The 27,013-nt window shown below is 44.7% G+C and overlaps 1 protein-coding gene across 1 annotated transcript in view; it reads right to left on the bottom strand.

The window, feature by feature from the left end:
* Positions 1-568: 568 nt before the first annotated feature.
* The window catches only part of CELF6 (CUGBP, Elav-like family member 6), a 31,604-nt gene continuing 5,159 nt past the window's right edge, over positions 569-27,013 (bottom strand). The window contains exons 3-13 of the mRNA XM_015559569.1: positions 18,777-18,825; positions 6,879-7,007; positions 6,691-6,770; positions 6,380-6,523; positions 6,135-6,267; positions 5,894-6,040; positions 5,616-5,678; positions 5,272-5,349; positions 5,044-5,187; positions 4,292-4,447; positions 569-3,470 (exon numbers count right to left, since the gene is read on the bottom strand). Coding sequence (XP_015415055.1) covers positions 4,320-4,447; positions 5,044-5,187; positions 5,272-5,349; positions 5,616-5,678; positions 5,894-6,040; positions 6,135-6,267; positions 6,380-6,523; positions 6,691-6,770; positions 6,879-7,007; positions 18,777-18,825 — 1,095 coding nt within the window. The 3' untranslated portion in view covers positions 569-3,470; positions 4,292-4,319. The remainder of the gene's footprint in view (positions 3,471-4,291; positions 4,448-5,043; positions 5,188-5,271; positions 5,350-5,615; positions 5,679-5,893; positions 6,041-6,134; positions 6,268-6,379; positions 6,524-6,690; positions 6,771-6,878; positions 7,008-18,776; positions 18,826-27,013) is intronic.

The following is a 27,013-nucleotide window of genomic DNA, read 5'->3' as shown; positions in this document are numbered from 1 at the left end:
GAGGGAAGCTTCAGTTCCAGAAGGGGCATCCTCTCAGGGATGTCCATAAAGGAAAATAGGTAAGGGAGATACTTCCCAGTGGAAAGGATGAAGAACAATCAGTTTTGATCAAGAAACTTGCTCCACTGTCCAGAAGGATGTGCTATATACTATAGATCAGTGACCATTGTTTTCTCTTCTCCCCTATTCCAAATTGGAAGGTGTGTTTCTTCTTTTTAAAAACTGGTTATCCTATTTTCCTCCCCCATTTTATATTGGTTATATAGAAGTAGCTAAATTTATTTTTTGGATATGGATTGCAAAATCATGAGAAGTTATATCCAGACCTGATCAAGAATTGCACATTACAGAGGGATCCTTGACTGGGGGTTCGTTCAATAAAGCAACTGGATATGATCCTGTTTTGTCTTCCATTGGGAAGTGAGCATGTTTTTTTTTGGGGGGGGGGCTTAGGGTCATTGCATTGATAGACAGGCACACTTTTGAAATTGTATGTTTGTCAAGAAAACTATAGGTGGATGCTGAGCAATAAAGAAGTGGAATATAGTAGATGCACATTGCTTATTTGTCCATCATCCCTTCCTTTGGGGAGCCATTCCTCCCCTCCACACAGTCCTGGTGAAGTTGTCAATTATGGTGGTCTACTCTTCCACCCTAGAGGTGGGCACATGTCCATTCTGGCCAAGGTTCTCCCTAGGACTTTAGAGCTAGAACTAGTGAGGCCAAGCCAAAAGATGGAGACATCATTATCTGAACCCCTAGTTCCAGCCATGCCTGAAGGAAGATATATCCTTTGATTTATCAATTATGTAACCCAATTAATTTCTTATTGGCTTAAACATGTTTGAGTTGAGTTTTTGACACTTGCAGCTGAAAGGCTTCAGACTACTAAATGCACAAACAACAGAGACACAAACACCATGTTGTTCAAACTCATTAGACATTTTACAAGTCTTCCATGATCTTATAGGGGTCAGCATACTTTTTATCTAAAAGATCAGATATTTTAGAGTTTGTGGGCCACACATAGTCTCTGTATTATTTAAAACATTTTTTACAATCCTTTAAGAATGTAAAAACCATTCTTAGTTACAAGCTGAGGCCTATAGGCTATACAAAAATAGACTGCAGGCCAGATTTGTCCACAAACCATAGTTTGCTGACCCTTTACCTAGACTCTGCCGACCTCTGCAGCCATTGGCACACAATCTGGCAGTTCCTAAGTATGAAGCAAAATACTTTTAAATACCATTTTGGTTCAAGCTCTTAACGTGACTTTGTAATAAGTTAAGGTTCAGGGTAGAGTTAGGAATGGGAAAAGAGTCTTGGTGCCCATTGTCTGCACATAGTAGGCACTGAATAAATGGTAATCGTTATTATTTCTTGGTAATTAAGATAATTTATCAAAATGATGCACTGTCCAAATGTCTGTCCAAAAGTCCCAGTTCATCCTCAAAGACCCTTCCCTTCTTTTAATATCCTTCAGGAAACCTTTTTCTGATCTATCAAGTCTGAATTACCAATCAAGTCTGAATTAGGTACTCTTCTTATCATAGACCATGTGTGGCCCTCCATTGTAACTACATTATTGGTCTGTCTTTCCTCCTAACTTTGAGTACTTAGAACATGCCTGAGCCCAGGCTCCTAGCACAGTGCTTAGAACCTAGTACTGAGGGGGCCGCTATACCTCTATGTGAACATCTGTTTGAATATGTAGGTGCTACCTATCTCCATCAGTGTCTAGGGTGGTCAGCATTGTGCTGATGTACAGATGCCCTTGACACTGGTTCTTCTCTCAGTTGAAAATTATTAATTGATATATACCATACCTTACCTGGTAATGTTATTACTGGATCTATTTTTCATCCCATTCCTTCCAAAAATGAGTAAAAGACAGAGGAAAAGGTAGGAATAGGTTTTCTTAAAAACTGTTATAAAGGACGAACCCTCTGATCCCACCCTCACATCCTTTGCTCTCTGATTTGCTATCAGATCAAAGGCCTCCAGCCTCAGCAACATCTGAGGATCAGAGTGCCCACCACACAGGTGGGGCCACAGACCAGTTTAATCCATGTCTATGGGGTGGAGAGAAAATTATCCTTCTGAGAAAAACATGTGCAAGTCCCTGCAGGCCCAGGAAAGGCTGGCAAAGGCAAGATGAATCATGGTGTTCTAAGCTGAAATCTTTTGCCCATCTCACAGACACAAGCAGGAAGTACCACCATTGGTCAGCTTTATATGGCACCCACAGTATACAACAGACAGACAAAGACAGACAAAGCACACACCACTTCTAAGCTGAACACTGCTCACCATCTAGAAGCACCTTGGATAAGCACGTGAAACACTATTGCATAAGAAAGATATACTTTTTAAAGGAATGAAGAAGTATTTTGGCAAAACATCTACTCTCTCAGGTCCTGGGTAAAGAGGGACTTTAAATTCTGAACCTTCTAGATATTGAAAATCACTCCCTTCTTAATGGCTGTATATACAGCAGCAAACTTCCAAGTCTGTTGTCACAGCCTTCTACATGTATTCTGAATCTACTTTACAGGTGGTCAAACTTAGAAATAGAAGGTGGCCTGGAGCAAGGGGACACTAGGGCTGGCTCCCGGTGAGGGCAATTAGGAGGTGTCTCAGCTCAGCCAAAGGCAGGGCCTCTGTCTATATGGAGAGGAAAGGAAAAGCTAGGGTGGCCAAAACTCCCTTTTTCTTCCAGCCCAGAGAAGTAGTGGTTCCACAGGAAAGGCTGTCAGGAAAGAAAGGCAGGCTCCCACTCTTGGTGGTAGAGGCCAGGGCAGGCCAGAGTTCCTCCTGAAGCCTCTTCGGTGATGCTCTCTGTGTTTGGGGACTGTGGGTTCACTGTTTCCGTAACTCTCTTGTCACCTGCATCTGAGCCTAGACTTCAAGTCCTTAATTATTTAAAAAGGCAGTGTGGGGAGATGGTTTAAGAGAATATGCGACACAGAACAATCTTTCTACAGCCTCCCTTTGGGTAGGCTTGGGCTTTTGAAGATCTCCTTCACCCTGTCTCCTAGGGATATTTAAAGGCAGCTTTTATGAGACGCTATACTGTCTTTGTGTTTCTCTTTTATGTGTTTTGTTTTGTTTTGATATATATTCTTTAAAAAGCAATAGTCCTTTGGTCCCTAAACTCTAAGGAATGATATGATTTTGAATGAAGTAAATCTGAACTTCCCTTGCAGAGAAGCCTCTGGCACCACCAAGTCCCTCTGCTGGTTCCCTTCGACAGTCCATCTTCAGCCAGTCCCAGCTGCCTTTCCAGCCTGAACTTTATGCCACAGGCATAGAACAACCCACTTGATGAAGACAATCCTTAAAGTGGCCTGAGCCCCAGGCACTGGCCTTGGGCCCAATCCACCTCCGTCTGCGGCTGCTCCTTCAAGAAGGGCTGCTTAAGCGCTTCTGTGCTTTTCCTCTCTTTTCTTCTTCTCACTCTTCTGAATCTGTTGTTGGTATTAATTGATAAGGACAGGGAGGTAGGGGGTGGGAGGCAAAAGTCAGTCTGGAGGGCAGGATAAGAATAGCAGCTTGCCCCATCAGCTACATCTTAGGTGAGTGCCTGGGCCTCTCTTCTGGAGGAGCACAGCTACAGCAGGGCCCTGGTCAGCACCCTAGCCCAGCACCCACCCCAGCGGGGCTCCCTGGGGTAGCTCAAGTGAAGCAGGGCCATGAGGACCTCCTGAGATAGCGAATCTCTAAAAGTTTCAGGCAGCTAGCCCCACCAGAAACCTAACAAAGCCTGTCATCTCCCTCCCCATCACCCACCAAGCCCTGCAGGTACTGCTTCTTCAGCGTACTTGCTTCTCTCCTTATCTCCATGTTAACTGCCATTTCCCCAGCTCTTACATCATGTTCCCTTTTTGCTTAAATTCTTCATGATTCTCCATCATCTTCAGGATAAAATTCAAACTCATGGCCTTTAAGACCCTTCACAAGCTTGCCCAAACCTACTTTTCTAGTCTCGTTTTCCATCCCCCTGCACTCCCATGGCCCCCTGTGGCTATCTCTGGAGTAAAAATAACTGGTTGGATCTAGTTCTTAATTATCTCTCCCAGAATATGGGGATGGGAAATGTCTATTTTATCTCAGTTCTTGAACTGAAGGAAAAATCACAACGTCTCAAACTAAGGATTCCTCCTAACTCCTGGCTCTTCTCTTCCGGACTTTTTCATAAATGAATGCCCCAACATCCCAAAAAGAACAGAAAGCTGAGAGGGTCTCAGTCACTCAAACCCCATTTGCCTGGGGCCCACCAAGGACTCACCTTTCTGTGACTGGTCAGTGACAGCAGATCAGTAAGGCCTGTTGGCATCCTTGGGCCTCTTTAGCTGGACCTTGAGCCTCTTCATGCCAATTTGAAAGCCATTCATGGCCTGAATAGCTGTCTGGGCACTGGTTGGATTGTCAAAGCTAACAAACCCTGGAGGTTTGGCACAGAGGTTAGCTGGGAACTCTGCTTGGCAGAGCCTCCTTTCTCTCCGACCAGCCTCTTCTCCCTTCCCCTCAGGCCAGTTCCATCAAACATATACCCCTCTACCCTCCATTGTTTGCTCTTACATGTACACACACTCATACTTACATGGTCAAATGGTTTGAATTTTATAAAAGTGTGAGTCTTGGAAGGACAGGAAGCAATTCTGAGTATGTGGGTGTTGGTTGCGGTATTTTCCTGTCTTCCCCTAGCATGGGTTGACTCCCTCCTCAACTCCCATTCTTGTCCTCTGAACTTCAGTTGGAGTTGGAAGGGATCTCTGGTCCAGACCCCGACACCTCCTGTCCTGGCTAGACTCTAAAGCCTGACCTGGTCAAACATCTTCCAGATACCTGACCTTGCCAGATAAACGTGAATTAGACTTGTTCCCGGTCTGGGCTTAGCTCCACCACTGGTCTGTAACTCTGCTTTGTGCTATATGCTCAGTCTTTGGGAATCATTGGCTTATGGAGGAACAATCTTAGGCTCTGAAAGGAATCTTAAAGTTGGCAGTGTGGGAGGCTCAGGGATTGGGCCCAGCTTACCGAAACACTTGCTCTGGTTGGTGGCTCGATCCACAAAGACTTTGGCAGAGACGACAGCTCCAAAGGGCAGGAATGTCTGTATGAGTTCTGCATCACCAAACTCCTGAGGCAGGTGATAGATGAAGAGGTTACAGCCTTCGGGGCCTGCAGGAACAGCAGCAGGCTGGTTCAGGGAAGGGACCCTGAGTCCAGCCCCACCAGGTCCTGATGTCCAGCCCTGTCCCTCACCTTCTCTTTGCTGCTGGGGCAGGGCTGAAGGCTGCTGAGGGAAAGCTGTGCTCACTGGGGCATAGGCTGTTGGGTAGGCTGGTGAAGACAGAGGTGGGAGTGGGCAGTGAACCCCAGGAGCCATCCCCCAAGCAGGGCCCCATCTGCCTGGCCAACTTTGACCAATTCAGCCCAGTCCACGGCAACCCTCACCCTTAGAGAGGCCATTCTAGGCCCAGGGGTTGGGGGATGGGAGGGTTGACTCCTCAGAAAAGAGCATAATCCCCCCACCCCTCACCCCCAATTTCCCTATTCCTTTCTGAGACCTTTCAAACCCTCCCAGGCTGCGCAGAGCCCAGTGAAACCTGCGTAGTGGTGCATCCCAGCGTAGGCCTGCTGCAGCGGGTCAGCCACACCTGGGCTCTGGGCTGGGGAGAGAGGGGTACAAGGCCACAGTGAAGGCCTGCCGGTCGGCAGGGTGAAAGGCAACAGGGAGAGAGGAGAAATCCTTTCCAGGGAGACCCCCCGCCACACACACACACACCCTGCTCTCCCCAACTCCCCCGTATCCCCTCACCCTCGCCCCCGCTCCTCACTCCATTTCGGGGAGATTTTGGCGGAGCGGGGGCGGGAGGGGGCCCACCTGGGTAAGGGGAGAGCCCGTTATTGTAGAGGGTGTCAGGGCCTGGCTGCCCGTTGGTCTGAGGGGTCAGGGAGTTGAATCCATTGACTCCGAAAGGTGCCGGGAGCCCCGGAAGCGCGCCCGGGCCACCGCCAGGAGGGGAGTTGGCTGCAGGTGGCGGAGGAGGTGGCAGAGTCAGGCCACAGCCGCCCTCTTGGCCTGTCCCCGCCTCACCCCGTCCCCCTTGCCACCCCATCAGTACCTGCCGCGGGTAGCAGCGGCGTGGCGACTAGGCTGAAGGCCGCCACGTGCTGCATCTGTGCGGCCACCGCAGCCACCGGGCCTAGTCCTGGGCCCTGGGCCGCTGCCAGCAGGGCCGCCTGCTGCTGCAGGATCTTTGGGAAGGAAGAGGAGCTGTGGATGGCCCAGCGGCGGACAGCTGCTCCAGCTCCCGACCCGGCTGGCCCACCGCCAGCCCACTGCGTCCTCCAGGGACCGGGCACCTACCGCCGTGGTGTAGGCTCCGCAGGCGCCAAACGGCAGCGGTGCCGGGTGGAAGACGCCCAGCTGGCCCACCATCTGCTGCATACGACGCAGGGCTCGCTCCCGGTCCGTGTCCGCCAGCTTGACCACGAGGCTGGATGAGGCACCCTGGGCAGGGCAGGGGAGTCCACGGTGACTGGTCCAGACCCCAGTCTTGGCCCTGGGCTGAGCGCCTTGCACATCAGGCCCTTTCCTAGGGCACTGATCATATGTGGGGAGGAGGAGCCCGTCCCCACCCACTGGCCTCACCCTCGGCCCCTGGTGCCCGCCCTCACCGCCATGGTCCGGCTGCCGTGCAGACTCTGGATGGCCGCCTGAGCTTCCCCCTGACTCCCAAACTTCACAAAGGCACAGCCTGGGGCAGGACAGAGGGATTGGGTGGCTCAGGCCACAGGGGCCAAAGGGTCATGTGGCTCACTGAGAGTCAGGATCACCAGGAAATCCTGGGGTAGGCTCAAGTCACCTTTACTGGTGCCATCCGGGCTCCGCAAGACAGTGCACTCCTCGATATGGCCGAAAGGCTGGAACAGGCGTCTGACATCATCCTCACCCTGCTGCTTCCCCAGCATCCCCACAAACAGCTTTCGGTCCTCTGGGGACAAATTCAGGAGTGATTTAGGGACCCTAAGTCCTCTTGGACTCCCCAGAGTAGCCAGAGGAACTTAGGAAGGTAGCCCACCACAGTCTAGCAAGGAAGAGATGTAGGGAGCGAGAAGGTCCGGAGCTACGAGGTTGGGTTTCTTTGAGGGGCAGGATGATCTGCAGACAGATCTGGAGTAAAGGAATTCAACCCAGATTTCCATCAGGAAACCCGGGGTCTTAGAAAAAGTGGAAAGACTCACTGCTGCTCTTGTGGAAATGGATTAGTTTGATATCTTTGGTTGGGTGGAACCCTGTATGCATCTTTTATATGTGTGACCTTTCTGTTCTTAAAGTTTGGAAAAGGCCATTTTTGGACCATTTCTGCCCTATTAAGGGAGGAGGTCCTTAGAGAAGGCCTTTGTATTCATACTGGGTCTGGAGAAGAGAATTATACCCTTGTGGGTTAGCCTGATGGCAGTGGATAGAATCGATGTCCCTTCCTGCTCCAATCGAGGGTTCTGGATCAAAAAGCAGCACCAGAAGCAGTTAACTCATCATTCTGTCTCACCCCCTGACACTGAACTATGGAATGACAACCCCCAAACCCCAGCACCGAATTCAACTTGGGTGCTCCCAGAGACCTAAAGAGGGCAGGAATCTTGGGTTCCTAAGCCTCCAGCATTATCATTTCTCCCACTATACTTGCTAACCCTCTGACCCCTTTTCTTACCTCCCACATCCACCCTTCCATCACTGAGCTTCCAGAGCCCTCACTGAGCCCTTTCTGACTTTCTCTATTTTCCTGTCCTGATCCCTCTCCAGGAGGAACAAGTTCTGCTTATAGACCTGGATGGCTACCTGAGAACAAATCTGATCCCTCCCCGTGTCCACCCTTCCTCTGGGAGTGGCAGAGAGAGACCAGGAAAGGGACTGTAAGCTGGACTGTGTTCCTTGGAGAAAGCTGGAGAGCTGGAGCTGGACATTCAGTAAATCCGGCCTCAGGAGCGCTATCCAGGAGCCTGGGGTAGAGAGGTCTAATCCACAGGGCCTGCTGTCGAGCCCTGCTTCTTCTGCATCAAGGTAAGTCTCTGAATTTGGGATGGGCCTTTCTCCAGGTGATACAAGTTGGGAGAGAGGAAGTGGGTGGGAATCTGGCTTCTGGCTTCAGGCTTCACCTTCAAGGTCCTGAAGCCCAAGAAAACCCATCCCAAAGTCCTTTACTCCTTCACAAGCATGGCTAGGCTCATGGGGTCCTTGGATCCCAGGCGCAACAGAGCAAGGCTGGTGAGAGTCAAAAGGAAGAACGGACTGTCTGAAGTTAGCAGTGGAGGGAATCTCCAACAAGGCTATATGTGTGTCCATATTTCACCTGGATGGTGTGGGATTCAGCCCAGGCTTTCCTAGGTACCCAGAGGTGTCTGTCAGTCAATGCCGTGTTTGTGTGGAGGGTGGGGACTGCAGGAATAGTGTGAGACAGACATAGTGTGTTTCAGCAGAATCTGTCCAGAGGATTACTGCCCAGCCAACCCTGAGGGAGAAGAGATAGATAATGTACTTGTGGCCAGAATTCTAGAGGAGGTGCTGACCTTCTGTAGTGAGAGTATAATCTGGTGGGTGTGCTCCACTTCTGGGAGTGTTAGCCACAAAACAGTGCCATTGGAACATACCACTGGTTTCTCAGCCTTTAAAAAAAGCAGAGGAATCCATTGTTCTAACAAAATATTAGGATGAAGTTCAAAACATAGGAGAAAAGCAAAACTGCTCTGACTGAGGTCAGAGAAGTGTGTGTGTGTGTGTGTGTGTGTACAGTGTGTGTGTGTGTGTGTCTGCATGCTGGAGTTCCTCTTGCTTCATTTCCCCCTAATATCCCCTAGATGGGGCTCCAAGGAAACTTCATTGAAAATCACTGACCTAAAAAGAGAATACAGTTCCAGAGGGTGTATGAAGAGGGATCTGTGATCATCCTATTCAGGAACCTGAGAAGACAGGAAAGGTCTTTCATGAATCTCTTGACCAGTATGATGTTGGTGGCTTTGCCTTGCCATTGGAGGATAAGCCTCATTTGGTCAGGGAATCAAACCCCAGAAGACTGTGTCATTGGTCTGAGGTTGAACATTTAAATATGTCCATGGGGTTGCATAAGACCCAGGAAGAGTTGGAGAAAATCTTAGGGCCTCCAGAGTCCCAAACTTAAAGTGGCTTCATGATGCCCTAAATTATAGTGCAGCTGTGTCATTGGGAAGGGTCTACAAGATAGTCATTGTACCTAGGTAAGAGGTCATGCCATATGGACCAGCATTCAGATAGGTGGGAAAAGAGATGTCAAGGCTAGGATAACACCCCCAGGATGGGAAAGAGAGTTGTGTGGATAGTAGTCTTATCTTTTATCTACTCTTCTTCTTGTTGATCTTTTCTGCAGGTGGTTGTCAGTTCAAGGTCATATTACAGACCATGAAATTCTATGATCCTTTTTTTCCAGTTGGAGTCTCCCAAGTTTCAAATTTCCATTTCCATTACAAGGCATCGACCCTATGGCTCTGGGCTACTGGACTGTACAGAATTTGAAATTGAAATGAGGCCAGGATATAGGCTGGGCTCTGTGCTGCCTGTTTCCCAGGTATCACCTTGAATCTTGATACTCTGCCATTTTACAGGGATCTGAGTGGTGTTCGGCAGGTGACAGTGGCCATAAGTCTTAGGTGATTCTTAAATGGTAGAATACATTTTCCACAGCCTCAAGATTTGGAGGGCTGATCAACGCCCCAAGGGAGAGATAATGATGTGATTTAGTCCAGATAATTCAATTTCCTTCAGGTCAAACTCTACCAGTTTGGTAAAAAAGAAAAAAGAAGAAAAAAGAGTCTGTAAGAGGTAGGTCAGAAATGGCTGAATAAAACCATCCCTTGGGTGGTGGGTGGGTCCCTAGAAAGATGGGAATATCAGACAGGGAGGTTCAATCTTCCTGAAGTGGGAGGAATCAAAAAGATAGCATCAATGTGGAGTTGAGACATGGTGTTGGAAAGTTGAATGGTATGCATTTTTCTGTTGGCAACCAATGTGTACTCCTTGCTCTTTTATCAAATATTTTTTTGAAACCGAACCAATTTGTTTGGGTCCAAGAGGCCTATCCCCATGATGCTGGTCAAACAGGTCAGGGACTCTAATCTAGAAAATGATGAGGTTTAGAGTCCAGAGTCAGCCCACTCCATCTTCCTCAGGAATGTCACCAAGATGCTATTCAAGAAAGGAGGCCTTGCCTCAAGTTGTCCCAGAGGAATTCCTGAAGTATTTTCAAGTTTCTGGCCTCTAGGTCCTTCATACCCACTCACCTCCATATAGGATGTCATGATTACACGAACTATGTAAGGGCAAGGTTTCAGCATTGAGATACCAACCATCAACCACCAAACACATCCTAAAAATACTAGTCCACCTTTCCTTCCAAATACCAACCCAGGAGTTTCTGCTGGTGGCAGCATTTGGAGCAAAGCATCTCTCCCTGTGTTCTTAGGGATAACTGAAGCTCAAGGAGCCAAGGAAGACTGGGAATTAACATGAAGGAAGTATCCAAGGCAAAGAGTCTTCTGGCAAGATCTGATGAGTGTCAAGAAGGCCTTTAATTGCACACACACGCACATCCCTCTTAGAACTAATAAATTAAGCAAAGTTGCAGAATACAAAATGAACAAATAAAAGTCAGCTGTGGCCCTGGAAGGTATGCTCAGTGGTTAGAGTGTTGGTTTGATTTATGGTCAAGGGCATGTACCTGGGTTGCAGGTTCAATTCCCAGTGCCAGTGGGCATGTGCAGAAGGCAACCAATTGATGTATTTCTCTCATATTGATGTCTCTCTCTCTCTCTGAAAGCAATGGAAAAAATATCCTTGGGTGAGGATCAAAAATAATTTTTTTAACTCAGTTGTATTCCTATACACTAGTAGTGAACAATATGAACAGGAAATTATGAAAATAATTTCACTTATAATAGTATCAAAATGAATAAATTTAGGAATAAACTTAACCAAGGAGGCAAAAAACTTATACCCTGAAAACTACAAAATATTGCTGAACTTAAAGAAGATGTAAATAAATGGAAGATAATCCCTGTTCATGATTTAAAGACATGATATTGTTAAATGTCAACACCACCCAAAGTGATCTACAAATTTAATGCAATCTCTGTCAAAATCCCAATGGCATTTTTGGTAGAAATAAAAATCCATTCTAAAATTCACATGGAATCTTAAGAGACTCTCAATAACCAAAGCAATCTTGAAAAAGAAGCAAGTTGTGATCTGGCTTAGTTGGTTGAGCATCATCCATGTACTGAAAGTTTGCTGGTTCAATTCTTGGTCAGGGCACATATCCAGGTTGCAGGCTCGATCCCTGGTTAGGGAGTGTGGGGGAGGCGGCCGATTGATGCTTTTCTCTCTATCCCTCTCCCTTTCTCTCTCTCTCAAATCAATAAACATTTCTTTTTTAAAGAAGCAAGTTGAAGGCCTCACACTTCCTGATTTTAAAACTATTACAGCCTTTCCGGTGTGGCTCAGTGGTTGGGTGTCAACTCATGAACTAAGAGGTCCTCCATTTGACTCCCAGTAAGGGCACGTGCCCCAATTGTGGGCTTGATCCCCTGTAGAGGGTGTGCAGGGGGAAGCTGATTAATGTGTCTCTCTCATCAATGTTTCTCTCTATCCTTCTCCCTTCCTCTCTCTCTAAAAAAAAAATCAATGAAAACATATTTAAAAAATAAAATGTAAAAGCTTATTACAAAGCTATAGTAATCCAACAATGTGATACTGGCATAAAGACAGACATATAGATCAGTGGAATAGTATAGAGAGCCCAGAAGTAAGCTCTTGCATGTATGGTCAAATGATTTTGACACAAGTGCCAGTCTTTTCAACAAATAGTGCTGAAAAAACTGGATGTTTACATGCAAAAGAATAAAGTTGGACTGCTACCTCACATCATATAAAAAATGAGCTGAAAATGGATCAAAGACCTAAACATAAGTGCTAACACCATAAAAGTCTTAGAAGTAAACAGGGGGAAAGCTTCATGACCTTGTATTTGACAGTGATTTCTTGGATATGACACCAAAAGCATAAGCAACAAAAGTAAAAATAGATAAATTGTATGACAACAAAGTTAAAAACTTCTGTGCATCAAAGGACACAATCAGAGTGAAAAGGCAATCTAAAAAATGGGAGAAAATATTTGCAAATCATATACCTGATAAGGGTTTATATCCAGAATATTTAGAAAGCTCCTGACAATAATAAACCAAATAATCTGTTTTAAAAATGAGCAAAGGACTTAAACAGACATCTCTCCAAAGAAGATATGCAAATGACCAAGAAGCATATGAAAAGATGCTCAACAACATTAAGCATTAAGGAAATGCAAATCAAAACCACAATGAGCTAGCAACTTACACCCATTAGGATGATTGTTATAAAAAACAAAAACAAAAACTGCTAGTGTTGCAGCAAAGATGTACAGAAATTGCAACCCTTGTGCATTGTTGGTGGGAATGTAAAATGATATTACCACTATGAAAACCAGTATGGTGGTTCCTTACAGTATTGTACCCATTAAACAATAATTCCCCATTCATCTTCCCTCAAGCCCCTGGTAACTATCATTCTACCTTCTGTTTTTATAAGTTTGGCAACTCTGGATACCTCATAAAAGTGGAATCATGCAGTATTTGTCTTTGTAACTGGCTTATTTATTATTTAAAAAAATAAATATGGAATTATTATGTGATCTAGCAATACCAGTTCTGGGTATATATCCAAAAGAATTGAAAACAGTCTCAGGAGATATTTGTGCATTCATGTTCACAGTAGCATTATCCATAATAGGAAGCAACCCAAATGTCTATCAGCCAATGAATGCATAAACAAAATGTACATACATACAATGGAATATTATTCAGGCTTTAAAAGGAAGGAAATTCTGATACATGCTACAACACAGATGAACTTTGAGGACAATATGCCAAGTGAAATAAGCCAGTTACAAAGACAAATACGGCATGATTCCACTTATATAAGGTATCCAGAGTTGCCAAACTCATAAAAGCAGAAGGTAGAATGATGGCTATCAGGGGCTTGAGGGAGGATGAATGGGGAATTATTGTTTAATGGTACAAAGTTTAAGTTTTGTAAGATGAAAGAGTTCTGGAAAAGGGTTTCACACAATGTGAATATAGTTAACACTACTGAACTGTGTGCTTAAAAATGGTAAAGTTTGTTATCTCTAATTTACCACAATAAAAAATAAATAAAAATAAGGTGAAGAAGGGCTTTAAGGATGGCCAAAAATTAGGGACTTAGATCAAAAAAGTATTGTGTCATCATCCTAATCCAGGAGGGGAATAGGAAAGGTAAACCCAGCATGACTTCCAGATTCCCTTAAAAGAGAAGACTTTCAGCCTCCCACGGTGCCTTTTCCTTATGCAGGCTGTGCAACTGTACCTGAAGGGCTTGTAAGACATTCCGCCATGTCCATGGCCTAAAAGTGTTACAACGATGAGCTTTAGCCAAACCACTCTGAGCTAAGCTGAAGGAAAGCATTTCTTTCTTTTTTAAAAGTATATTTTTATTGATTTCAGAGAGGAAGGGAGAGGGAGAGAAAAATCAAAACATCAGGATCGAGCCCACAACCCTGACCGGTGATAGATACTGCTGATCTTTCAACCAGGAATTGAACTGTGACCTCCTGGTTCGTAGGTCGATACTCAATCACTGAACCACGCCAGCAGGGCAGAAAGCATTTCTTTTTACCTTTGGAAGTAGAATGCATTTTAGGAAGTGAAATGTTAACTTGAGTAAAGTCTTAAGCAGTACTATGAAACTTATCCAGCCAGGTCTTAGTCGGAAGAATACTTTTTAGAATTAGGTAAGTATAAGGATCAAAGACAGAGATGACTGCCAACTGACAGGATAGTTGCTGCTAAGGTTCATACTTTATTTCAGTCAGAGGACATGTTCCACTATTATGAAATTCTAAAAAGTCTAGCTTAAAATTTAACTGGAACTCAAGGTTCAGTTGTTATTAAATACTGAATTAAATAAAATCTTAGGAAAATTTGGAAAAGAGGGCTCACCTAGTTAGATAATAATATATGTCTATTACTCAAAATCTAGGCTGATATTTAAACAAGCCCTTGCAAATTCAGGCAGAAATTACTTAATTATAGGATGGGGATAGAAGGGTTGATATGAAGACAAATGACTGGATTTTGAGTTAAATCAAGTTTCAAGATTAAAAAAGAGATGCTCACCTCAGAGAATGCTTAAAATTTTAGTTAAAAAAATAAAGTGGCCCTGGTTGGTGTGGCTCAGTTGGTTGGGCGTGTCCTGTGCACCGAGGGTTGCTGGTTCGATTCTGGGTCAGGGCACATTCAGGCTCAATCTCTAGTGGAGACAGCTGATTGATGTCTCACTACTCTCACACTGATGTTTCACTCTCTTTCTCTCCTTTTCTCATTATCTAAAAATTAATAAAAAATATTTAAAAAATAAAGTGAAAAGAGTGCATGCATTGATTACTTAATCTATTTGTGTACCTTAGGAATCTTGGATACAGAAATATTTGCTGAGTAAAAAAGATAGCAAAGTTGGGCAATGGAACAAGCAGAGCAATCACCATTGTGATTTATGACTTTATCAATTTTATGCTATGAAATTTGAAAGAGAGGAAAGAATATACAGTTCAATGATTTTGTAGATTTTGCCTTAGGACTGAAGAATACTTTTCCTATAAGATTGGAGCTTATAATTTAATGCATTTTTCTTAGTGCTTTCATAGTAGAAATACCATAAGTTAGGAAAAATCAACGAGTCTTCATGCTGAAGAGCAAAATAAAATAGACCTATTCAGTTACCATTGTCTGAGAGATTTGGGGATCTCTAGCTCTGACCTCATATAATTTGAGGTTAACATTTTGAAATGTATGAACCTTGAATTATTATGCAGACCAAGATGTTAATGTTTACATTTAAATAAATCCAAATGCTGCAGGAAAAGTTTTTGGCACTATGTATGTTTACTGTAGAAGTGGGTGCCTTTAGTATATTAGAAGATAATTTTATTTAAGAAAATTAGATTCATCTTCCTTTGAGAGTATACTGCTCAGTGCCCCAGGATATAAAATACAGGCATGGAGTATAAGAACAGCATGAATTTAGCTACAAAATTTATGGGAACTAGTTGGGATACATTAAAAGGCTGCTATAATATAGTCATGAAGACCTGGATGACCATCTGGCACTCCAAGTGTTACCAAGGCTGTAGGGGATGGCCTTGGAAGAAGAGAACCCCAGCACCTCCTAAAAGGCAGATTCTGTTGTGTTACTGCTATTATTGTGTTGCAAGCATTGAATGTGCATGTTACCAATATCTTCTATAAGTAATACAATGTGTTTACAATGCAGGATATTTCAACCACAAACCTCATGTCTCTTCATTAAAAACAAGAGAAAGACTACTCTGTTGATTGGCATAAAGTAAAGTAAGCATTTTTGTGTAGAAGGTAAATGGGGAAAAAAGGAGTCTTCGGGCCAAAGAAGCAAACCTGATAGGTTTGGTTAGACTCTCACAGTGCTGGTCCACTTTAAAAATTGAGTTAGTTGGCAACATTTAATATAATTAAAATGTATTTTTTAAATTAAATTATGATAGTCTCATCCACTTAGGGTTACTTACCTGACTCCTTGTAGCATTTGAATTGGTGACCCCAATTTTATGGAAAGAAAAATCTAATAATCCGTTGAAGAAAAAAATAGCAGAATTTTGGAAGATTATTTTTGCCTTGATAATCCTTGGATTACGCCTTGATACCAGTCTTTTTAAAAAATATATTTTTATTGAATTCAGAGAGAAAGGGAGAGGGAGAGAGAGGTAGAAACATCAATGATGAGAATCACTGATTGGTTGCCTCTTGCACGCCTGCTACTGGGGATTGAGCCCGCAACCAGGCATGTGCCCTTGACTGGAATTGAACCTGGGACCCTTCAGTCCGAAGGCCAGCACTCTATCCACTGAGCCAAACCAACTAGGGCTGATTCCAGTATTCTTATCAGATATAAAAATTACTGTTAGGCAATCATTATTAGGGATTTAATTTAGGAATAATAAAAAATATGCAGGTACACAGGCTGTGACTATTAACTATGAAGATTTATAGAATGTTTGAGATCACAGAGATAAAACTTGAATGGGACAAAATGACCCACATTGATGTCAAATGTTACATTTCAAAAGCAAAATCCAATACCATTTTAAAAGTTGAGTTTCTAGAACTTTAGAAGAGATATGTGATAACATTGAAGAAAATGAACACATTTTGATTAGTAAGATTATCTAACACAGATCAGTTGGTAGTAAAATACTTAGAAATTGTGAAAGCCCAAGACTTAGTACACATGCCTCCTCTCTCTTAAATATGTGGCAGAGAACATTTAGAAACTAGGAGTGAGAAGAGGGAGGAATTGAGAGATCTTGTTATCAAAACCTGCAAGAAGGATTATCCATGGATGCATTTGGAGTATATATTCCTTAAGACCTGTCACTTGTCAAGAAATATGTGTGACATGTAACTACTAAAATTATGAATTCTACTGCCAGACAGACCTATTTCCAGCTAGATTTGCTTTTCTTGATCTCTTGAGTTGATCTGAATATAAACAAGTATTGAGGTGGGATGCCACACGCACAGAATTTGTCAATAATGTGATACTTGAAAAACTGTACAAAAAGGAAGAGAAAAATGATGAAACTCAGGCTGGTGCCACTGGTTGGGGCCCAGATGACCAGGACATATGGGCCAGAACAAGAAGCATTATTATTGGCATGGAGGCTTCCTTTGAGCACTGCCCTCACCCTGACAAGTTGTGTTGGATTCCAAACAACAGGAGAGCCCCCAGCACTGTGAACTTAGTTCCTGAACCAAACTCCAAATTGCATCATGTTCTTCTGAGCTCTAGACATGCTATTCTCTTTGACTGAAATGCCTGCCCACCCCCTTTCTCCCTTTTCTATTGACTGCTTCTTGTTCATCATGGACATTTCAACTTAAATATTTCTACCTCTGGGAGTCCACTTGACCTCCCGAAGTTATGTGCCTTTTGTTTGTGTCCTCACAGTTCCCCCAGGACTTGAAAAGAACTGATCACACTGAATTGTACATCGCTCTAGAGCTCCATGAGGCCAAGTGCCAGGTCTGCCTTGCTCACTTCTGTACTTCTAATGTGGAGTATTTCCTCAGAAGATATTGGTTGGATGGTTGAATGAACTGCATCCCAGCCTATCTGCTTCTTAGCTCATTGGGAGCTCTCAGCTGTGGGACTGTAGTGTTTGTAGGTAGAGCATAGAAGCTGGCCAACAATGGTCTCGATGCCTAACAGAATTTCAAGCGTCAATTTTTGGGACAAGTAAACCAAAGGTTTGGTATGTGGCCTAGAACTTCTCAAAGACCGGCTGGAAAGAATGACATGGGAAAGAAGGATATGTGTGTGGAGAGGAAGAAGGAAGCTTGGTAATATCTCTTCAGGCAAAGAAGGGGTGATAACATCTTGACCAGAAACTGAGAATTGGAGACCAAAGGTCAGAGAATCTAAAAGGATGAAAGAAGAATTTCTTAGAGGAACTAACTCTACAATAGATCCATGGAGCTATCAGAGCCCCTTGTTCTGAGCATGAAGTCTGAGAAGGTATGCAGAATGAGTCGAGGTCAGTACATGTCTGTCAATTGGATGCCATTCTCTCCTTGACCTTGGAAAGCTTCTTTCTGCTAATAAAGCCATGGCTGATCCTGGGTAAGGCAGGCAGAGGCTTATCTAAGGATTATAGTCAGCAGACATCAGGGAGGGCTACCGGCGAATAAAGAGGAGAAAGACATCAAGAACTGACACCAATGTTCGCATTGCTTTTCCAGCATGGAAGCTGATCAGAACACAGCTGGTTGTCAAAAAGTACAGGTTTCAACCGCTCCTGTTCTTAAGGAGCATTGGTCTTTCTGCACCAGGAAACAGTGCAGTTAAAAGCCTTTCAAAGTCATCCCATGTTCTTCAGCATAGAGTCAAATTCCTCAATATGGCCTACAAATTTCATTACATTAGTCTCATCTTTGACCATGAATAGCCAGGCATTACAATGAAGGAATGAGTGGCCCAACCTAGAATGGACTGGGTTCTCTGCAATCAGAAGAATCTAGAAAAGGAGACTAACTCTAGCCTCATCCTTCAAACAAAGAAGAACCTGGAAAAACAGAATGAACCCTCTCAAGGGGAAAGGTGACAAGAGCCTCCTTCCTCTATCTCCAGCACCTGCTTAGGCTCTTCCAGCCTCTTTTGGGTCTGGGGACCCTGGGGTCTCATCCCTTCTTCTTTATTTTTAAGATTTTAAAATTGATTTTTAGAGAGAGAGGAAAGGAAAGAGATAAACATCAATCAGCTGCCTCTTGCACACCTCCCTATCAGGGATGGACCCCACAATCCCTGGCATGTGCCCTGACCAGAAATTGAACTGGCAACCTTTTGGTGCACAGGATGATGCCCAATCAACTGAGCCACACCAGCCAGGTCTCATCCCTTCTTAGTCTGAGCTGGGATGGGTAAGCTGTTTCTAGAATGGAGCAACTCTGGACCCCACTTGTCCCCTTACCCAAGGACATTCTAGTAATAAACCATTGGTAGAACTGACTCCAGGAGTGGATCCATTATCCCCTACATGGGTGATACCCTGAGGTTTGTCAGGCAGGGAAGTTACCTCCTCGGCCCTCACTGGCAGCTGGCTTCACTTGGATTGGACGGTTCATCTGAAAGACATCGGACCAACATACCCAGTCAGCATGACTGCCTGGCCCTTGGGCCTCCCGGCTTCTCCATCCCTGACTCCTCAGGATCTAAGCTCTGGCACCTTTGAACTCTGCACTCCACCTGTCTCACCTGGGATTATAGATTTTCTCCAAGATTCCTTCGAAAACCTGGGAATATACAAGGTGCTTAAAACCTGAAGGGTTGGGTGTTAGGAAGCTCAGTGGCAAGTGCAGGACAGATTGTGGAGGCTAATGAGATTCTCTTGCCTTGGGCTCTGGGCAGGGACCATGTGAGGCCTATCCCTCTGGCTCCTGGACTGCCTTAAAGGCTTTGGATGGGAGAGTAGAACTGATATTGCAGATTTGTGGCCTCAAATAGAATATAATTCTGTACCATTTAATTTAAACAATCTGGAACCAGACAGACTTAGAGCTGTCTATTCCCAACTCTGCCATTTAATGGTTGTATGATTTCCAGTAATCTACTTCCTGATTCAAGTTGTTAAATGGGGGAGAACCTTTACCAAGCTTTTGTGTCACCATAGTTTCTATGCCTCAGTCCCCTCCTGGGTCCCCCTTTCCCTGAGGATGTTAGAGTTCTTCAGGGCATCATCTTCGGCCCTGTTCATTCTGTTCCTCTCATTCTTCCTGGATAATCTCATCCACCCACCTATCTTCCGAGCTTCAGACCCACATGCCCAGCTGCTTGCTGGGCATCCACTAGAAAGTCTCACTGGCACCTTCCACTTGACACATCAAAACCAGAGTTCATCTTTTTGCTCAAATCTGATTCTTCCAGTCATCTAAGCTATAAGCCCAAAAAACAGCTTGACTCCTTCCTCCACCCCCTATCCTTCCAACCAATTTCTCCTTCTAATTCAGGGGTTCCCTGATCAGGGGTGGATAAAAATCACTTGGGAACCAAATCAGACTCTTAAGCTGGGGGATTTGTACAAGTTCTTAGGTGATGTAAATATACTCCATTCCACACATTCCCATCCCCCAATCACTCTGAGAGAATTCATGACTGAATCCCCACCTCACTTTCCTCTCATGGGTGTTGTGGATCACATGAAATAATGGGGACACAAAAGGTCATTGTAAATGTCCAAGAGCTGGGTGCATAGGGTGTGAGGAATTATTGTTGGGACAGACAGCTGATTGCCAGGAGGAAAGAACAGTGGCCTTCCAAGTCATGGTGAAGGAGTACTGATGCCTTCTCTGGCCTGAGAAGGTTATGATCTGGCTCCCTCCTCTCAGGACATGCACTATTTTTGCACCAATCAAGAGCCACTCCATCCTCTACCAATGTACTTGTTGCCCAGACAACAGGCAGCTTCCTGTTACCATAGCCACAAGTGCTACCCGGTAACCATGGTAATGCCCTGGCAGTCGCAGCTGAGCAATTTCCTTTGATAAAATTTGAAGATGGAGAGTGAGGAAGGCTTTTTTTTTTTTTTTTTTTTTTTTTGGAAAGGAAAACAGGCCAAGCCTCAATCAGTGCTATTACCCTCTCACCCAAAGCTCATGTTTTTATCTGCTCTGACACGCCCATCACTGGTGGTGGAGAACCCGCAGTGTAACACTGTGAGTGGGGACCAAGACACCAGCAGGACTCAGGCTGCAGTCTAGAGAGGGTGACAGATCAATCCAAGCAGATCAGGATGAGCTAGACAGGTCCGGACTGGCCTGGACCAGAGACCAGGAGGACAGGACCCGTTCTTGGCATGGCTACTTGTGATTGTGGAGGAGAGACCAAGAGATAGAAGAGTGGAGACATGAGAAGAGATGAAGAGAAATGGGAAGGCAGAAATCATGAGAAAGAGTAAGAGAGAGACCTAGAAAGGGGCAAGGGAAGAGAGAAATACTGATGGAGATGAGAAGGAAATGAGGGGACAAGGGGTCAGGAAGGAAAGGCAGGGAGGAGCATGGTAGGGGGAAAGGAAAGAGGAGAGAAGCTTAAATAAATATTGAGCATTTCTGTCTGGAGCATAGAGAAATGAACACATGTGACAGCAGCGGTTTCCACAGCAGCTGCCTCCCCAGGCTGGATTTCTGGGGACATAGAGCTCATCGGTGTTCTGGGGGATGCCCCTGCCCTCCTCTCCAACTTCCCTACTCTTTGATGGAGAGTGGGCATTAGGTGGTATGTACATGTCCTACAAGGACCAGAAGTGAGAAGCTGGGCAGCTAGGCTTTCCACCACTTGGACATGCTACTAGCATTTTCTGAACTCTGTGAAGATCCCCAGGCTGGGGCCTTTAGGGGAGACAGTGATGACCACAGGAACCCTATCCTCAAAGTCTCACAGAGGGGAACATAATGCCACCTTTTGCTGAGAGCCTAGTGTGCGCCAGGCCCTTCCTGGGGCATTTTACATACATCGTCTCTAAATTTCTTTCAACCACTATGCAAGGTAATACCATTGTCTCCATACTATAGACGAGAAAGCTGAAGGTGGGGAGGATAATCATATGTCTAAGGTCACATGGTGGGTAAGGAGTTGAGCTAAAATTTGCCCCCAGTTCTGTCTGACACTGAAGTCATTGATGATTATTGCATTGAGCTGCTGGACTCTGTTTTTCAGACATGAACACAAGAAAAGGGGCACAGAGGGACTGGAGCCCTAGGAGGAGTGCAAGGTAATGTGCTCTGGGAGAAGCTGACTCCAGGTGGAGAGGTTGACTCAGGGAAAACTTCATGGAGAAGGCAGAGCTGACCTGGGGGGTCATTTGCAGGACTGGAGTCATTGGGTCATGTGGAGATAATGGGAGAGATAGGGCGGCAAGCTGAGCACTCCAGATGCCTTTGGCATGGAGAGGGAGCTGCCAGCCTGAATAAGGAGCAAGGGTTCTGGTGGGCATGGAGGTAGCCAGCAGAGAACAAATTACTTTAGAGTCAGATAGACATAGATTTAAATCCTAGCTCAACCATTGTCAACTAAGTTCTCTGAGCCACATTAGTAAAAAAGGAAAATCATGACCATACTTTGCAGGGTTGTGGTGAAAATGACAATGGCTACGTCTTAGTAGGTGCATCAAATGTAATATGGGCTTCTTATTCTTTTCTTTTCTTTTTTTAGTGGGAGGGTATGAAACAAAGGTAGGCAGGGGCCACAACAGAACAGGTTTTGAAAACCATGATAAGGAATTTTGACTTTATTGTATTTCAAAGGCAATAAGGATCCAGGAAAGGATTTTAACTAGGGGAATAATCTTATGAAAGATCCCATGAGCTGTCACCATGCAGAGAAAAGATTTGAAAGGGAAGATTAGAGTAGAAAAACCAGTGTGATACAGGTAAGGGGGGAGGGTAACCTAGAGCAGGGCAGAAAGAAATGGACAGATTCAAGCGATGTTTCAGGAGAATTAACTGGACTAAAGTTCTAGCGGATGTGGGGATTGAGGGAAAGGAGAAAATGTTGGCTGACTCTCAGTTTATAGCTTAGTTTTTGGGGAAGTTGGCAGTTTGGAAGTTTGGAGGTGCAGGGGAAGTCTGCAGGAGAGTAGCACAAAAGCATGAGGACAAAATTGAGCTCTGGGCCTTCAGTTTCCACTGTGAACAGGTTAGGGAGGACACCCACAATTTAGGTGTAGTCTGTGTGGCTGAAGGAGAAAAAGGGTTGCCCACATAACTGCCTGGACAACCCTGCCCTGCCTTGTTCCTGCCACAACCAGGGGACAGACTTGGGAGTGGGATGAGATAATCATGGTTCCCCTTAGGAGAAAGGAAGGCTTTGCTTCCTTGGCCAAGAACTTCTCATGGGAATTCAAGTGAGCTCTTGAGCTTGGCTGAGCACCTATTCCCTTGATAGTGTCTTAGGTAGAGTCCAGGCTCATGTCTTCTTCAGAACCAGCCTTGGATGGGAAATAAAGAGAGAGGACATCAGAAAGAGAAGAGAACAACCTACTCCAGGCAGTGAAGTGGGGAAGGTTGGAGGCAGTACAGATAGGCATGATACCCTGGTCCTTTTGCCCCCATCAACAGAGAGAAGGCAACACTTTACCCCTTCTTTCTGCTTGACTTGCCTAAAATTCCTGCCTTTAGACTCAGCACTGCTCTCTTCAGACTCTTCTGTTCTGATGCCAAATCCTCCCTCCTTGTTTATCATAACTTTCCTGAAGAAGGGACCATTGGTGATTCTAAGAGAGGTATCATGGGTGCAGGGAAGGGTAACGCAGAGAAAAAGCAAACATCACTATTTTCAGCATGTTGTTCTACTTTATCCCCCTTCTCTAATTCAATTTACTACCAAGTCTCATTGGTTCTAGAATCTATATAGAGATCCTCAAGTTCCTCCTCTTCTCCCATTCCTGCCCTATTCCCAGCTCCAGGTTAGTGTCATCATTCATTTGCACTCAAGCAACAGTGTTCTAAAGGGTCATCCTGCCTCCAATGTTGCTCCCTTTCCAAACCAACCTTCACACTGTAGCCTGAGTGATCTTTTAAAACCAGTCCCTCACTCTCCCATGCTTAAAATCTTCCAAGAGTTCTCCATTGCAAACCTCCCAGTAAAGCCTGAGATCCCAATCCCAAGACCGGCAGTCAAAATGTGAGAGTCATGCCTGCCCTGCTGCACAAGATACACAATACTCACCATTCACATGGAGCCTTAGCCATCTATGCTGGACACCTTCCCTACCAGTTCTCACATTGACCCCAGAATTCCAGAAGTGGCCTTTGTCTTTAGGTTTCTAGATACTCAAATATGATTATACCAGAGGCCCAGTGCACAAATTTGTGCATGGGTGGGGTCCGGCTGGCCCACCCTAATCGGGCCTATCAGGCCAGGCTGGCCAGAGAGAGGAGCCACTGGCAGTTGGCAGGCCGGCACCACCCCCTGGTCCGACTCCTGGTTGAACTCCCTGTCGAGGGGACAATTTGCATATTAGCCTTTTATTATATAGTATCTGATCACTATTCAGCTCTGATAGCATCTCCTCTATGAAGCTTCTCCCTCTTCACTCCTGATGCTTCTTTTACACACTTAGATGTGAACCCCACGGAGATGCAATGAGTTACTTCTAGGCTTGAAGCTTTTTGAGGACAAAGGCTCTGACTCACTCACTGGGTGGCTGCTAGCACATAAATGCCTTTGTATGACTTAGAAAAAAATGTGTCCCATTCTCTGGATGACACATTTCTGTGCAAATGCACATAGCTTGGTCAGTAGAGCATGGCTGGATTTTAGCTCCTATCTGTCCTTTCCACTCAAGCTGTTTTGTGCAGGGCACAACCTGCAAAAGCAAATCTACTCAGTTATATCTGACTCCTTCACAGTGTTTGAAGGGTTGGATGCCCAAGGGAAAGAAGGTCATAAGCAGGGAGAGAGACAAATAAGAGGGCACCTTCTGAAGGTGGGGCAGAGGTTGGGCTTCACCTTCCTCAGGTACATTCTATTAGAGCCTAACCTGAGACTGAAAGAAGTGTTTCTAGCTTCATGGAGAAGGAGCTGCAGAAGATGGAACAGATGACTGAAGTCCGAAGGAAGCCAAGTTTTGATAGGTGACAAAAGTTAGCAGGTGGAAGGGAACCAAGGAGGGGTCCCAGATCAGCAATTACCCTAGGGGTTTCTCTTTGGAGCTGACCCAACATTTCCTGGTCACAGTGATAGTCCTGCCTGTCTCCAGGAGCCCAGATTAATCTTATTCCTGCCCTCCAGCAGATGGTAGCTATGCCCAAGACTTAGTACTTGCAGAGAAGCTGGGCACCTACCTCCCCCCATGCTGGTGTGCGTGAGGCCAGGTGACTAAAGCTGCCACTGCCCCTGGCAGGCCCAGAGGAAAGATTGATGGCACAGACATTGCTGGGGCTAGCCAACAAAGCCATTGATTTTCATTTAGGAGAATTAAATATTAATTTTCACTTTGTTAATCTAGGGAGGGTGAATAAAGCCAATTCCTGCAGTACCAGAGGAAGCCAGGCTATGTTGGAAGACTGCAGATGAAATAGTCGGAGGGGGCAGAAGTATTCAGTTACCAACCCCTCCAGAATCTTAGACTTCTGTCTATCACCACATTGGCTCAGGTAACGGAATGAATTCTGGAGCCAGACTAGCTAGCCTTAATGCCCAGATCTTCCTATTAGTAGCTGCATGACCTTGGGCAAGTCACTTGTTTTCTTTGTCCAATTTCACCTGTAAAATGGTAGTGCCAATAACAAAACCTTATTCATAGAGGATTAATGACTTTGAACATGTAAAGTTCTGGAATCAATAAATATTGCCTTCTTTATTTCTTTTTTTCTCCCCAAGAAATTATCCCAGTAGTCTTATATCAGGTGCCCTCAGTTCATAGAGTCCTCTAGGTATCCCTTATTTTATGGAGTCCTATGGCTCATTGAGGAGGGGTTTTATTCTCCCAAAGTCTATCTTAATTCTTTTCAGGGGCTTTCACTTGCTTTCAGGATAAAATCCAAACTCCTCAGCCTGGTATCCAAACTTTCCTCTTCAACCACTGCCCTCTGTGGATCTTCTCTGTGGCCAGGCCCATGCTCCCATGGGCCCTCCTCCATATTTCCAACCTCATTTTACACCCAGCCTGTTTCTTTTGTCTCTGCACCTTTACCCATACTGTTTCCTACATGAAATGTTAGTTTGCCTCAGTGATAATTCTAATTTGAGCAGCAGAAGTCATTTATTCCTGTGGTTGGATGAATGACTTCTACTACTCCTACTACTAATGCTGCCATTTTACTACTACTACCACTAGCTAACTATTGACTGCTTACTGTCTACCAAGTACTGTGTTAACTTAGTCTATTTAATTATTATAGCAGCCCTATGAGTTCAGTTTTATAGAGAGGAAGGTTAGGCTTAGAGAGATAAAGACTTGCTCCATGTTACAGAATTAGTGAATGGTGGCCCGGATTCACACCCAGGTCTGTCTAACTCCAGAGCCTGCATACAGAGGATTGGTGAGGGTGATATGTTGGCGTTACTTGACACTGAATCTTCAAAAGTGAGGCTCAAGTTGCTTCAATCACTAAGATTCTAGGATCTGACACCCCATTAACAGCTTGATCAGCTCTAGGCAAAGCTTGTCCCATTTCATGGCATATGCAATTCAAAGGGGTGACTTCTTTATACTGAACTGAAATTATTGTGTCTGTTCTTTATACCCCACTGATCCTAATCCTGGACCCTGGAGCCATATAAAAAACAAATCCCTCTTTAGAATCTGAAAATGGTTATCCCCACCCCTAATAGTAATGTTTATCAAGGTCCTACTCTGTGACAGGCTCTTGCTAAACTCGTTAATCCTCATGAAAACCTAGTGAACTAAGTGTTAGTATAACCGACTCCTTATACATGAGGAAATTGAAGTTCAAGAAGCTATGGAATGTATTCAGAGACACCAAACTGGTAAATGGCAGAGCTGGGATTCAAATCCAGGTCTTTGAGACTACAAAACTAGTACTCTTAATTATTATGTTATGATTCCTCCCTAATAAAGCTCCCCGACTAAACCCTATCTTCTCAGATAAATATCTCCAATTTCTTCAAACTATCATTCCATATATTAGTATATTTTATTTCCTATCATGGTCTCTTTATGGTAGGCTAATGACCCTCTTAAATCTGAAGCCTAGAACTGGACATAGTCCCAAGTTTGACCTGACTAGGGGCATTTCAGTAGTGCTTTTATTTTAGACACATCACTCCTTGGACAAGAGAAAATGAGGATGGGTACTATGACTACTGGATCTTGGTGAACCTATGCTAGTTCCTAAAAATCACCACTTTCTTCCTGCCACATGGTCAATAGATCCCACTTTGCCTTTTGGCCAGTGATTAGCCATTAGCCAAGGCCATGCTAGGTGCCACTGATATATAATGGCCCAGCTACCTTGTAGAATCATCTTTCTTAACTTTAGCCAAGTGTTTAAGGTATAGAGGGAAGGCAATCTTGGTGAGTCAAGGTATCCCCAAAAAATTACAGGAAGAGGACCAGAGGGACCTGCCATCAAAAATCCTAATACTGGAGAACATGGAATATCATTCCAGCAGAGCCTCTAAACCAGCAGTTCTCAACCTGTGGGTTGTGACCCCTTTGGCGGTCGAACGACCCTTTCACAGGGGTCGCCTAAGACCATCCTCCATATCAGATGTTTACATTACTATTCGTAACAGTAGCAACATTACAGTTATAAAGTAGCAACGAAAATAATTTTATTCCCTCCTGGGCAG

This window comes from Myotis davidii, unplaced genomic scaffold (assembly GCF_000327345.1).
Source record: "Myotis davidii unplaced genomic scaffold, ASM32734v1 scaffold930, whole genome shotgun sequence".
Taxonomy (NCBI): Eukaryota; Metazoa; Chordata; class Mammalia; order Chiroptera; family Vespertilionidae; genus Myotis; species Myotis davidii.
This window is presented reverse-complemented; position numbering and strand designations above follow the sequence as displayed.